Below are 12,500 nucleotides of genomic sequence, written 5' to 3' on the forward strand. Positions count from 1 at the left end.
GTCGGGGTTGAGTTTCTCCAGGTAGTCCACGCCCAGCGGCAGGCCCTGCAGCGCGGTGAAGTGGGTGTCCACCGCATCGTTCAGCAGGCCCGCCACCTCCTCCTGGGGTCTGCGCCTCCTCACCGCCAGCAAGGCCCGCAGGTACAGCAGCTCCTGGGGGCGGGGGGGGCAGAGGGAGGGTAGTGAGGGAGGGTAGTGAGGGAGGGTAGTGAGGGTAGTGAGGGTAGTGAGGGAGGGTAGTGAGGGTAGTAAGGGAGGGTAGAGAGGGAAGGTAGTGAGGGTAGTGAGGGTAGTGAGGGAGGGTAGTGAGGGTAGTGAGGGAAGGTAGTGAGGGTAGTGAGGGAGGATAGTGAGGGTAGTGAGGGAGGGTAGTGAGGGTAGTGAGGGAGGGTAGTGAGGGTAGTGAGGGAGGGTAGTGAGGGTAGTGAGGGAGGGTAGTGAGGGTAGTGAGGGAGGGTAGTGAGGGTAGTGAGGGAGGGTAGTGAGGGTAGTGAGGGAGGGTAGTGAGGGTAGTGAGGGAGGGTAGTGAGGGTAGTGAGGGAGGGTAGTGAGGGTAGTGGGTTGACAGTCTTTATATTTAGATTCTGTGATTCTAGACCCCCCAGACCCTCTAGACCCCCCAGACCCTCTAGACCCCCAAAGACCCCCCAGACCCTCTAGGCCCCCAGACCCTCTAGACCCCCCAGACCCTCTAGACCCCCAGACCCTCTAGAACCCCCAGACCCTCTAGAACCCCCAGACCCTCTAGACCCCCCCCGAGACCCTCTAGACCCCCCCAGACCCTCCAGACCCCCTAGACCATCTAGACCCCCCAGACCGTAGACCCTCCATACCCCAGATTTCCCGATGGACTGTTGAACCTCCGTGAGAAACTCTAGCTGCAGCTCGGCCTCTTCCAGCTGTCCTTCCATGAGCTGGCATCGGATCATCCCTGAGACAGAGGGGTACACAGAACCCCACCATGAGACAGAGGGGTACACAGAACCACACCATGAGACAGAGGGGTACACAGAACCCCACCATGAGACAGAGGGGTACACAGAACCCCACCATGAGACAGAGGGGTACACAGAACCACACCATGAGACAGAGGGGTACACAGAACCCCACCATGAGACAGAGGGGTACACAGAACCCCACCATGAGACAGAGGGGTACACAGAACCCCACCATGAGACAGAGGGGTACACAGAACCACACCATGACAGAGGGTTACACAGAACCACACCATGAGACAGAGGGGTACACAGAACCACACCATGAGACAGAGGGGTACACAGAACCACACCATGAGACAGAGGGGTACACAGAACCACACCATGACAGAGGGTTACACAGAACCCCACCATGAGACAGAGGGGTACACAGAACCACACCATGAGACAGAGGGGTACACAGAACCACACCATGAGACAGAGGGGTACACAGAACCCCACCATGAGACAGAGGGGTACACAGAACCACACCATGAGACAGAGGGGTACACAGAACCCCACCATGAGACAGAGGGGTACATGGAACCCCACCATGTTAAGGGCTCTGATTAGCTGTAATGATGGGCTAGCTGTTGACAGTGAATGAGGGAGTGTAGTTTGTGGGGATGGTTGGTTTAACCGGTGCCCACTGATCCCTCAAAGTGCAACAGAGTCCGATCAAAGTGACCCAGGCCCAGGGTTTCCCCCAGCACTATCTTGTTAAGGCAGTCGCCTTAACAAGACTAGGGCCCCGCCTTGACTACCAATGTATTGAAAAAAAAAAAAAAAAAAAAAGTTGAAAAAAAAAAAAAAAAAGGCATTGTAATACTCAGGTAATATTGTTTACAACATTAGTCGTGCCAATAAAGTTTTTTGAGTGTAATTGAGACGGCGACATCTGGTGGTTGAATATATTGTTGCATAGTCTATCATAGTCACCTGTCAATCTACCGCCAGTGACGTGCGGTGAGGTCAGTGAGTGGGTAGGCACTGAGTTCTGAAAGCCAGATTTCTCTAAACCTATATATTGTTAAATCAAAAACAATAAACAGAAAAACAGGCACGCACGGCCGATTTCAAATAAGTTCCTCCCTTTCACTCACACACACACACACACACACACACACACACACACACACACACACACACACACACACACACACACACACACACACACACACACACACACACACACACACACACACACACACAAAAAAGGAACTGTAAATAGTTGAATTTGCATACAAAAGTTAAGTGCATTGTCCATTATTTGTATTTAATTTGCACTTTTCTTTAATTTTATTTTGTAGTGTCTGCATGTTTGCACAACATTTGTACCTACTGTTGTTTATTTATATGGAAATAAACAGTCGTTTATTTCATTCATGCGTACTGGCATCTTTGAGCAAAATACCCCCAAAATGTTTCAACAACACCACCGACTGCTTACCACCTTGACTGAGACATTTACTGGGGGAAACACTGCAGGCCAGAAGAGACTGCTTCAGCCTTCAAGCACTCATCTCCCCTGAGGGCTGCTGCCTTAAGCGTTTCACTGGTGAACGTTAGATACCCTAACCCTAACCCTAACCCTAAGCGTTCCACTGGTGAACGTTAGATACCCTAACCCTAAGCGTTTCACTGTTGAACGTTAGGTACCCTAACCCTAACCCTAAGCGTTCCACTGGTGAACGTTAGATACCCTAACCCTAAGCGTTTCACTGGTGAACGTTAGATACCCTAACCTTAACCCTAACCCTAAGCGTTCCACTGGTGAACGTTAGATACCCTAACCCTAAGCGTTCCACTGGTGAACGTTAGATACCCTAACCCTAAGCGTTCCACTGGTGAACGTTAGATACCCTAACCCTAACCCTAACTGTCCGTCCACACCAGAAGCGAATTGAGCGACCAAATCGCCGGAAGTCATTCACTTTCTATGGGCAAGAGCGACCAAAGCGACCAAAGCGACCAACGCTACCAGCGGCCAAAGTTGAGCGACCAGAGCGTCAAAAAGAAGTTGAAAACTTTTTAACTTTATGCAAATGACTATTATTCGCTTCAGCGGCCAAACACTGACAGCCAATCGGAATGTAGACGCTCTTCGCTTGCGTGGATCCCAGGGAACATTGGCAGGCACTTTGGTTCCTACCTACCTTTATTCACTCACTGAACAAAATGTCGGCTGAAGTATTAATCGCGGCTGTAACTGGGCACCCGGTGTTGTACGAACCCACCCCTTTTCAGTTCAGAGATCGAAACGCCGTAGTGGTTTGGATATCAAGTGATGATAAGCGGGAGTATTTATAGGCTACATCTAGAACGTTCGTATTTAAGCGGGAATCATTTTAATTTGCTCTCCATGCCACCAATCTAACCAACCAATCGCGTGTAGCATGCTTTAAACAAAACCAAAAAAGTTTTTGAAATCGTCACATAAACAAACTAATCGACAAGACGAGGGATAAATGACAAGGGATATATCTAGTCTAGATAGATAGAAAGCCTAGTCAAGCCTTTATTAATACCAAACGACACAAATCGTCGGGAATCCATTTAGGTGGTTCGGCCCACACAGGACAGTAGCCTACAAGACCACACAGAACAAGTCTGACTGGACATACACACAATACATCACATTAAAACTAGACACGCGTTGATAGATAGATAGACAGAAAAGCCTAGATAGATCGATATGTTCCATTATTTGCCTTGCGGAGCCAACCAGTCCTGTGCACGTATGCAAATTAGCCATGTGCGCGAATGTCTATTTGTTTTGAATGCGACGAATGAGTGCAGATCATGATTTGCAGATCCAGATCAGTGAAACATATTTTAACTACTACAGCACGCAGGGTTTTTTGTTCTCGGTTGTAATTAGCCTACATTTTAGGATTTTTTTTGTATTGGGGGGAATCACTGTCCTACTTGTTGTCGAAGCACTTTATCGAACAAGCAAAACCGTCTCGGCAATATGGCCAAGGTGTATGGGAGAGTTCACTATTTGATATGGCTGTCTGTTGGGCCTACTAAACGCATACGGCTCCTTTAAATGCGTCTGCATAATTGAATTGTACGTCATGAGCGACTTGAGCGACCAAAGCGAACAGAAAAATTTGCAGCGAAACTTTGTGAGCGACCAAAGCGTCTTTGACGCTTTGGTCGCTCCTGGTGTGGACGTACAGTTAGCGTTCCACTGGTGAACGTTAGATACCCTAACCCTAAGCGTTTCACTGGTGAACGTTAGGTACCCTAACCCTAACCCTAAGCGTTCCACTGGTGAACGTTAGATACCCTAACCCTAAGCGTTTCACTGGTGAACGTTAGATACCCTAACCCTAACCCTAACCCTAAGCGTTCCACTGGTGAACGTTAGATACCCTAACCCTAACCCTAACCCTAAGCGTTCCACTGGTGAACGTTAGATACCCTAACCCTAAGCGTTCCACTGGTGAACGTTAGATACCCTAACCCTAAGCGTTCCACTGGTGAACGTTAGATACCCTAACCCTAACCCTAAGCGTTCCACTGGTGAACGTTAGATACCCTAACCCTAAGCGTTTCACTGGTGAACGTTAGGTACCCTAACCCTAACCCTAAGCGTTCCACTGGTGAACGTTGGATACCCTAACCCTAACCCTAAGCGTTCCACTGGTGAACGTTAGATACCCTAACCCTAACCCTAAGCGTTTCACTGGTGAACGTTAGATACCCTAACCCTAAGCGTTCCACTGGTGAACGTTAGATACCCTAACCCTAACCCTAAGCGTTTCACTGGTGAACGTTAGATACCCTAACCCTAAGCGTTTCACTGGTGAACGTTAGATACCCTAACCCTAAGCGTTCCACTGGTGAACGTTAAGCCAAGTTCAGACCAAAGATTCACCTTGCAACGTCTTGCAACTCGCAACTCTTTGCAACGCCTTGCAACGAGACGGGCTGCGACGTTCTAAAACTGGGCAGTTCACACTGGCTGCAACGCGCTGCAACGGGCTGCGACGCTAGGTGGTTTCCATAGTAACTGTGAACGCTCTGGCACATGCTGAGAGCCGCAACAGCATTATTTGCGTAGGTTAGGTTAGATTAGTTAGGTTTGCAATTAGTTTTATTTTTATTTTACTTGAGAGTAGGCTAGAGTTACTGTGTCTTGTCTTTCTCCACTACATCTGCATTGGAGTAAATAGCTGGAGCTTACAGTTAGTTTAGATTACCCGTTGTTGGATACATTGCATTTTCCGGTCATTTGTCGTCCTCATATCTGTATGTGCACACAATTATTCATGTCTGCGATCATCACAGAGTCCACAAGCAGCAGGTCGCAATCCCCGATGGGTCACAATTCATGACAGCAGACCGTCGAAATCTGCGACCACACTGTAAATGCGGGGAAAATGAGTCAAACCCCAACCAAGTGTTTTCAGGTAATTTGTCGTCCTCATATCTGTATTTGGACACTATTATTCGTGTCTGCGATCATCACAGAGTCCACAAGCAACGCAGGTCGCAATCAACGATGCCACAATCAATCTAGCGCACCGTCGAATTCTGCGCCCACACTGTAAATGCAGGAAAAATGAGACAAACCCCAACCATATCTTTTCAGGTCATTTGTCGTCCTCATATCTGTATTTGGACACAATTATTCGTCGTAGAATTCAGCAAGATTAAAAGTGCAAATACATCAACAAAATACGACAGTACGGTACCGGGACGGAGAAAGGCCGTGACGTACAAGTTGTTCTGTGCTGTGATTGGCTGAAGAGGAATAGTTAAATCGCCGCGTTCTAAAACTGGACCTTGCGATTTGACATGTTCAATCTCTGGCGACTCCTTGCAACGCCTTGCGACGCCTTGCAACGGCTTGCAACGGCTTGCAACGACCCGTTCACACCGCCCCTGCGACGTTCTAAAACCGTCTCGTTGCAAGCCGTTGCAAGGTGAATCTTTGGTCTGAACTGGGCTTTAGATACCCTAACCCTAAGCGTTCCACTGGTGAACGTTAGATACCCTAACCCTAAGCGTTTCACTGGTGAACGTTAGGTACCCTAACCCTAACCCTAAGCGTTCCACTGGTGAACGTTAGATACCCTAACCCTAAGCGTTTCACTGGTGAACGTTAGGTACCCTAACCCTAACCCTAAGCGTTCCACTGGTGAACGTTAGATACCCTAACCCTAAGCGTTTCACTGGTGAACGTTAGGAACCCTAACCCTAACCCTAAGCGTTCCACTGGTGAACGTTAGATACCCTAACCCTAAGCGTTCCACTGGTGAACGTTAGATACCCTAACCCTAAGCGTTTCACTAGTGAACGTTAGGTACCCTAACCCTAACCCTAAGCGTTCCACTGGTGAACGTTAGATACCCTAACCCTAAGCGTTCCACTGGTGAACGTTAGATACCCTAACCCTAAGCGTTTCACTGGTGAACGTTAGATACCCTAACCCTAAGCGTTCCACTGGTGAACGTTAGATACCCTAACCCTAAGTGTTTCACTGGTGAACGTTAGGTACCCTAACCCTAACCCTAAGCGTTCCACTGGTGAACGTTAGATACCCTAACCCTAAGCGTTCCACTGGTGAACGTTAGATACCCTAACTCTAACCCTAAGCGTTCCACTGGTGAACGTTAGATACCCTAACCCTAAGCGTTCCACTGGTGAATGTTAGATACCCTAACCCTAAGCGTTTCACTGGTGAACGTTAGATACCCTAACCCTAAGCGTTCCACTGGTGAACGTTAGATACCCTAACCCTAAGCGTTTCACTGGTGAACGTTAGGTACCCTAACCCTAACCCTAAGCGTTCCACTGGTGAACGTTAGATACCCTAACCCTAAGCGTTCCACTGGTGAACGTTAGATACCCTAACTCTAACCCTAAGCGTTCCTCTGGTGAACGTTAGATACCCTAACCCTAAGTGTTTCACTGGTGAACGTTAGGTACCCTAACCCTAACCCTAAGCGTTCCACTGGTGAACGTTAGATACCCTAACCCTAAGCGTTTCACTGGTGAACGTTAGGAACCCTAACCCTAACCCTAACCCTAAGCGTTCCACTGGTGAACGTTAGATACCCTAACCCTAAGTGTTTCACTGGTGAACGTTAGATACCCTAACCCTAAGCGTTCCACTGGTGAATGTTAGATACCCTAACCCTAAGCGTTCCACTGGTGAACGTTAGATACCCTAACCCTAAGTGTTTCACTGGTGAACGTTAGATACCCTAACCCTAACCCTAAGCGTTCCACTGGTGAACGTTAGATACCCTAACCCTAAGCGTTTCACTGGTGAACGTTAGGAACCCTAACCCTAACCCTAAGCGTTCCACTGGTGAACGTTAGATACCCTAACCCTAACCCTAAGCGTTCCACTGGTGAACGTTAGATACCCTAACCCTAAGCGTTTCACTGGTGAACGTTAGGAACCCTAACCCTAACCCTAACCCTAAACCTAAGCGTTCCACTGGTGAACGTTTCCATTGGGTAAACCTACTTTGTAGGTAGCATTGTAATGTAGTTTGTGGAATGATCTGGGTTTTAGTTGTGCATCCGTGATTACGTTCCCGGTGGTTGCCGTTGTTACCCATTCTGTGTGTGCTCACCTTTATTTGTGGTAGTCGTCTTACTGTCCGTTAACTAGTATGCCCGGTTGTGGTCGCGGAGGTCAGCAGCACATCGTGACGACTAGTTTGGTGTCTGTGTACAGGCCTACTCGTTCATACCGCGTGGAACATTGCTTTACGTTCTCAACCCATGGTTTTATTTAGTTCATGGATGTCTTTGCGATGTCTTTGGTGCTTGTGTGAATCTAGAACAGTGTAGAAATGTCAGCATTTCAAAACCATTTATCATCATGAAAAAAGATAAAAGGCAACCAGCCGCTGGTCTGTGGTAAAGAGATTCTCTGATGTAGTGAAACGCTTCAACATCTTTACCCATCTGGGTTCTGATCTCTATCTCTAGCAGTAGGCCTCTCCTGGCCTACCACGCAGACTACTATGAAGTTATATAGATAGATATATGATATAGATAATGGATAGATGTATAGATGTATGTACTATACAGATAGATGTATGCACTATACAGATAGATGTGTGTACTATACAGATAGAGGAGGGTACTATACAGATAGAGGAGGGTACTATACAGATAGAGGAGGGTACTATAGATAGATGTATGTACCATACAGATAGAGGAGGGTACTATACAGATAGAGGAGGGTACTATACAGATAGAGGAGGGTACTATACAGATAGAGGAGGGTACTATACAGATAGAGGAGGGTACTATACAGATAGAGGAGGGTACTATACAGATAGAGGAGGGTACTATACAGATAGAGGAGGGTACTATACAGATAGAGGAGGGTACTACACAGATAGAGGAGGGTACTACACAGATAGAGGAGGGTACTACACAGATAGAGGAGGGTACTACACAGATAGAGGAGGGTACTATACAGATAGAGGAGGGTACTATACAGATAGAGGAGGGTACTATAGATAGATGTATGTACCATACAGATAGAGGAGGATACTATATATAGATGTATGTACCACACAGATAGAGGAGGGTACTATACAGATAGAGGAGGGTACTATCGATAGATGTATGTACTATACAGATAGAGGAGGGTACTATACAGATAGAGGAGGGTACTATACAGATAGAGGAGGGTACTATACAGATAGAGGAGGGTACTATACAGATAGAGGAGGGTACTATACAGATAGAGGAGGGTACTATACAGATAGAGGAGTGTACCATACAGATAGAGGAGGGTACTATAGATAGATGTATATACCATACAGATAGAGGAGGGTACTATACAGATAGAGGAGGGTACTATACAGATAGAGGAGGGTACTATAGATAGATGTATGTACCATACAGATAGAGGAGGGTACTATACAGATAGAGGAGGGTACTATACAGATAGAGGAGTGTACTATACAGATAGAGGAGGGTACTATACAGATAGAGGAGGGTACTATACAGATAGAGGAGGGTACTATACAGATAGAGGAGGGTACTATACAGATAGAGGAGGGTACTATACAGATAGAGGAGTGTACCATACAGATAGAGGAGGGTACTATAGATAGATGTATGTACCATACAGATAGAGGAGGGTACTATACAGATAGAGGAGGGTACTATACAGATAGAGGAGGGTACTATAGATAGATGTATGTACCATACAGATAGAGGAGGGTACTATAGATAGATGTATGTACCATACAGATAGAGGAGGGTACTATACAGATAGAGGAGGGTACTAAAGATAGATGTATGTACCATACAGATAGAGGAGGGTACTATACAGATAGAGGAGGGTACTAAAGATAGATGTATGTACCATACAGATAGAGGAGGGTACTATACAGATAGAGGAGGGTACTATAGATAGATGTATGTACCATACAGATAGGGGAGGGTACCATACAGATAGAGGAGGGTACTATACAGATAGAGGAGGGTACTATACAGATAGAGGAGGGTACTATAGATAGATGTATGTACCATACAGATAGAGGAGGGTACTATACAGATAGAGGAGGGTACTATAGATAGATGTATGTACCATACAGATAGAGGAGGGTACTATACAGATAGAGGAGGGTACTATACAGATAGAGGAGTGTACCATACAGATAGAGGAGGGTACTATAGATAGATGTATGTACCATACAGATAGAGGAGGGTACTATACAGATAGAGGAGGGTACTATAGATAGATGTATGTACTATACAGATAGAGGAGGGTACTATACAGATAGAGGAGGGTACTATAGATAGATGTATGTACCATACAGATAGAGGAGTGTACCATACAGATAGAGGAGGGTACTATAGATAGATGTATGTACCATACAGATAGAGGAGGGTACTATACAGATAGAGGAGGGTACTATAGATAGATGTATGTACCATACAGATAGAGGAGGGTACTATAGATAGATGTATGTACCATACAGATAGAGGAGGGTACTATAGATAGATGAATGTACCATACAGATAGAGCTATGGTGGAGTACCGGTGAGTGCAGGGACACTGGTCTCGTCCAGGCTCATGGCTGTCCGGTACCACCGCAGGGCCTCCTTGAGACGGCCCCTGAGCACCAGGAGGTAGCCCATCTCCGTGGCCACCTCACAGTCCCTGGGGGCCCGGGAGAAGGCCCTCTCCACCATCCGGCCCGTCAGCTGCAGCACCTTGTCGCTGCGCCCGCACTGAGGACCAGGGAACCACAACATCAGTGCATCCATCTGACCCGCTGTGATGTACAGGGTGTGGGGGGGTGGGGGGGCTCACAGTGCGGCTGAAGGCCAGAGACATCCGGTAGGACATCTGGGGGTTGTTGGGCTCCAGGAGGTCCAGACCGGTGAGGAGGCTGGACAGACGCCTGGCCGTCTGCGGAGACAGGTGTTACTCATGTCCCCAGAGGAGCGCTCAGGGTCAGCCTACAGATAGGAGCGCTGACCTCGCTGATGTCTCCATCTCTGCATAAGGAGTGCAGAGCCAGCATCCTGAGCGCCTCCAGGTTATTCACGTCCTTCTGCAAGAGACTGAAATGCGATGCGTTTACCAGGCCATGCAGCAGCCCTCCTCCCATACACAACTCAATACGGGAGGCTCTCAGAGATAATGTAGTGGCCCACACTACTTAGGGGAACTCATCCGTTCAGAAGCTCAAATCAAACAGCATGAAACCTGTAACACACCTGTGTGTGTGTGTGTGTGTGTGTGTGTGTGTGTGTGTGTGTGTGTGTGTGTGTGTGTGTGTGTGTGTGTGTGTGTGTGTGTGTGTGTGTGTGTGTGTGTGTGTGTGTGTGTGTGTGTGTGGGGGGACCTGTGTGCTGCATCGATGGTTTGTTCCCAGTCCTGTAGGCTGAGCAGAAGCTTCATCTTCTTGATGGCTGCCGGGAGGAACCCGGGAGCCCCGGCGATCACCTGGCTGATGACCTCCAGGGAACCGGAGTAGTTCTGTCTGTACTGGAAGTACTGGGCCTGAGGAACAGAGTCGTACTGGGAGTACTGGGCCTGAGGAACAGAGTCGTACTGGAGGTACTGGTAGTACTGGTCCTGAGGAACAGAGTCGTACTGGAGGTACTGGGAGTACTGGGCCTGAGGAACAGAGTCGTACTGGAGGTACTGGGAGTACTGGGAGTACTGGTAGTACTGGAGGTACTGGTAGCACTGGTAGCACTGGTAGCACTGGTAGTACTGGTCAGAGTGGGCACACTCAGTGGACTGGTGCTCCACTCACTTCATGAGATGGTTACTAATGACGCACACAAAACGACTAAATATGAACGCTCTTACTAAAATTTGGAAAAGAGAATGTGATCTTCATCGCCCTCCTCTGTTTCTGACCAGCTCACCTTTCCCATCAGAGCGAAGACATCGGCCTTCTCCTTCAGCCCCTCGTCAAAGTACTTGGCAGACTTCTTGGCGTACGCCTCCTTCCCAGACGTCAGGTCTATCCAGGCCTTCAGGATCAACCCCTGCACACATGTCCTCAGGTCAACAGCCACTCATCAACACTTTGACCCACAGGTCAGATCAGTCCGGGTCATCAGGGAGCGAGTCAGGGAGAGGGACTGAAGCCGGGTCCTGGGGGCTGGGCGTGGAACCCTGGCCTCTCTGCTGGAGCTAACCCCAGGCTAACACTAGGCTAACACCAGGCTAACACCAGGCTAACACCAGGCTAACCTCTCTGGTGGAGCTAACCCCAGGCTAAACACTCCGGTGGAGCTAACCCCAGGCTAACCTCTCTGGCGGAGCTAACACCAGGCTAACACCAGGCTAACTTCTCTGGTAGAGCTAACCCCAGGCTAACCTCTCTGGTGTGGCTAACCCCAGGCTCCCCTCTCTGGTGTAGCTAACACCAGGCTAACCTCTCTGGTGTAGCTAACACCAGGCTCCCCTCTCTGGTGTAGCTAACACCAGGCTAACCTCTCTGGTGTAGCTAACCCCAGGCTCCCCTCTCTGGTGTAGCTAACACCAGGCTAACCTCTCTGGTGGAGCTAACCCCAGGCTAACCTCTCTGGTGGAGCTAACCCCAGGCTAACCTCCCTGGTAGAGCTAACACCAGGCTAACCTTTCCGGTGGAGCTAACCCCAGGCTAACCTCTCTGGTGGAGCTAACCCCAGGCTAACCTCTCCGGTGGAGCTAACCCCAGGCTAACACCAGGCTAACCTCTCTGGTGGAGCTAACCCCAGGCTAACAACAGGCTAACACCAGGCTAACCTCTCTGGTGGAGCTAACCCCAGGCTAACACCAGGCTAACCCCAGGCTAACCTCTGCGGTGGAGCTAACCCCAGGCTCACCTCTCTGGAGCCGTTGGATACTTTGAGCATCCTCTCCACGTATTCGCGGGCCTTGTCATTCCTCCCCAGCAGCCAGAGGAACAGCCCGGCGTGGTAGAGCTCGCTGGGGCCTGCGCTCTTACGCAGCTCCTTCACCCTGGAGTCCAGCTCTTGGACCACGTCCCGGTCTGGCCCAGGGACGCACACAACATCAGGCTC

The 12,500-nt window shown here is 48.7% G+C and overlaps 1 protein-coding gene across 3 annotated transcripts in view; it reads right to left on the minus strand.

The window, feature by feature from the left end:
* ttc21b (tetratricopeptide repeat domain 21B) overlaps nt 1–12,500 on the minus strand; it is a 37,536-nt gene that overhangs the window by 23,874 nt on the left and 1,162 nt on the right. For all 3 annotated transcript variants that reach the window (XM_030343297.1, XM_030343296.1, XM_030343295.1), the window contains exons 4-11: nt 12,303–12,469; nt 11,355–11,477; nt 10,823–10,980; nt 10,454–10,538; nt 10,285–10,383; nt 10,010–10,202; nt 834–931; nt 1–153 (exon numbers count right to left, since the gene is read on the minus strand). The exon at nt 1–153 is cut by the window's left edge and continues 48 nt beyond it. In XM_030343297.1, coding sequence (XP_030199157.1) covers nt 1–153; nt 834–931; nt 10,010–10,202; nt 10,285–10,383; nt 10,454–10,538; nt 10,823–10,980; nt 11,355–11,477; nt 12,303–12,469 — 1,076 coding nt within the window. The remainder of the gene's footprint in view (nt 154–833; nt 932–10,009; nt 10,203–10,284; nt 10,384–10,453; nt 10,539–10,822; nt 10,981–11,354; nt 11,478–12,302; nt 12,470–12,500) is intronic.

Source organism: Gadus morhua, chromosome 20 (assembly GCF_902167405.1).
Source record: "Gadus morhua chromosome 20, gadMor3.0, whole genome shotgun sequence".
Lineage (NCBI taxonomy): Eukaryota > Metazoa > Chordata > Actinopteri > Gadiformes > Gadidae > Gadus > Gadus morhua.